At 54.1% G+C, this 920-nt stretch overlaps 1 protein-coding gene across 1 annotated transcript; it reads right to left on the reverse strand.

Moving 5' to 3' along the window:
* Positions 1-18: 18 nt before the first annotated feature.
* LOC103399298 (UHRF1-binding protein 1-like) lies at positions 19-914 on the reverse strand (the record flags this gene model as incomplete). The annotated part of the gene is made up of 2 exons (XM_008338001.1): positions 294-914; positions 19-203 (listed from the first exon to the last, which is right to left on the reverse strand). Coding segments are annotated over exons 1-2 (493 nt in total), but the record flags the coding sequence as incomplete, so codon positions are not given.
* Positions 915-920: the final 6 nt, after the last annotated feature.

Consider the following 920-nt stretch of genomic DNA (forward strand, 5'->3'; position numbering starts at 1 on the left):
AAAACATCGGTCAATTACCTGAGTCCATAAGAACAACAAAATTGTCACTGGCATCACTGTCCACAGACAGATTCTCATCAGGTAAGCTGCCCTCCAGGATGGCACTGTCAAAGGAATGCTGGGAAGATGAGTGTTTCATGGACTGGTGTCGATGACCGGCGCCACTCGGTGGTGGGGGTTCTTCTGAGCGCTGCACTTGTTCCCTATGAAAATACACACAGACAGTCATGAAGAAGACAAATGTAGGTTTCAGGCAGACAAATCTATATATATTTTTGGAGAACATAACTCACTTTAACTGTGGACTAAACAATTTGCTCATCCCAGAGCCACGACTCAGGATGCTGAACGCGTCCTTCGTGATTGAAAATGCCCCTTTGGTCAGGTCCAGTGAGGCACTAATGGCGTCTTTGGTCACATCCTTGGTTACGTTGATGGCGCTCGACAGCTCTCCCTCCAGGCTAAACGTGGACAGCTCCCGGGAGAGGACGGGGGAGTGTCCAGGTGTCAGCGGTGGTGAGAGGACAGCGGTGTCCTCCTGAGCTGACAGCCCGTCCCCCTCCGGTCCCTCCTCCACAGCCTCGCACGCCTCCTCCACCATCTCCTCTTGTCCGTTCTGATCAAACTCGGCGACAGTCGTGTTGATGGAGGAGACGCCGTTTTCCAAGCCGCTGTCCTCCAGAACCACGTCCACGGACTGATGAGTCGGGGAAATGTCCGAGTCCGTCAGGCTGGGGCTGTCTGTCTCCGGAGTGTGCGGGACCTCTTCCTCCGGCTCTGAGTGGACCGGTGGTAAGAGGAGACCCAGTTCTGCAGAGTCCACCAGAAGTGCAACACAAACACTGGCAGGTTTTGTCTTTTGGTCACGAGCTTTTTTCGCGTCTTGTAAATCTCGGCCCAACTCTGCCCCCAACCGGGCC

Source organism: Cynoglossus semilaevis, unplaced genomic scaffold, assembly GCF_000523025.1.
Source record: "Cynoglossus semilaevis isolate Cse_v1.0 unplaced genomic scaffold, Cse_v1.0 C19090740, whole genome shotgun sequence".
Taxonomy (NCBI): domain Eukaryota; kingdom Metazoa; phylum Chordata; class Actinopteri; order Pleuronectiformes; family Cynoglossidae; genus Cynoglossus; species Cynoglossus semilaevis.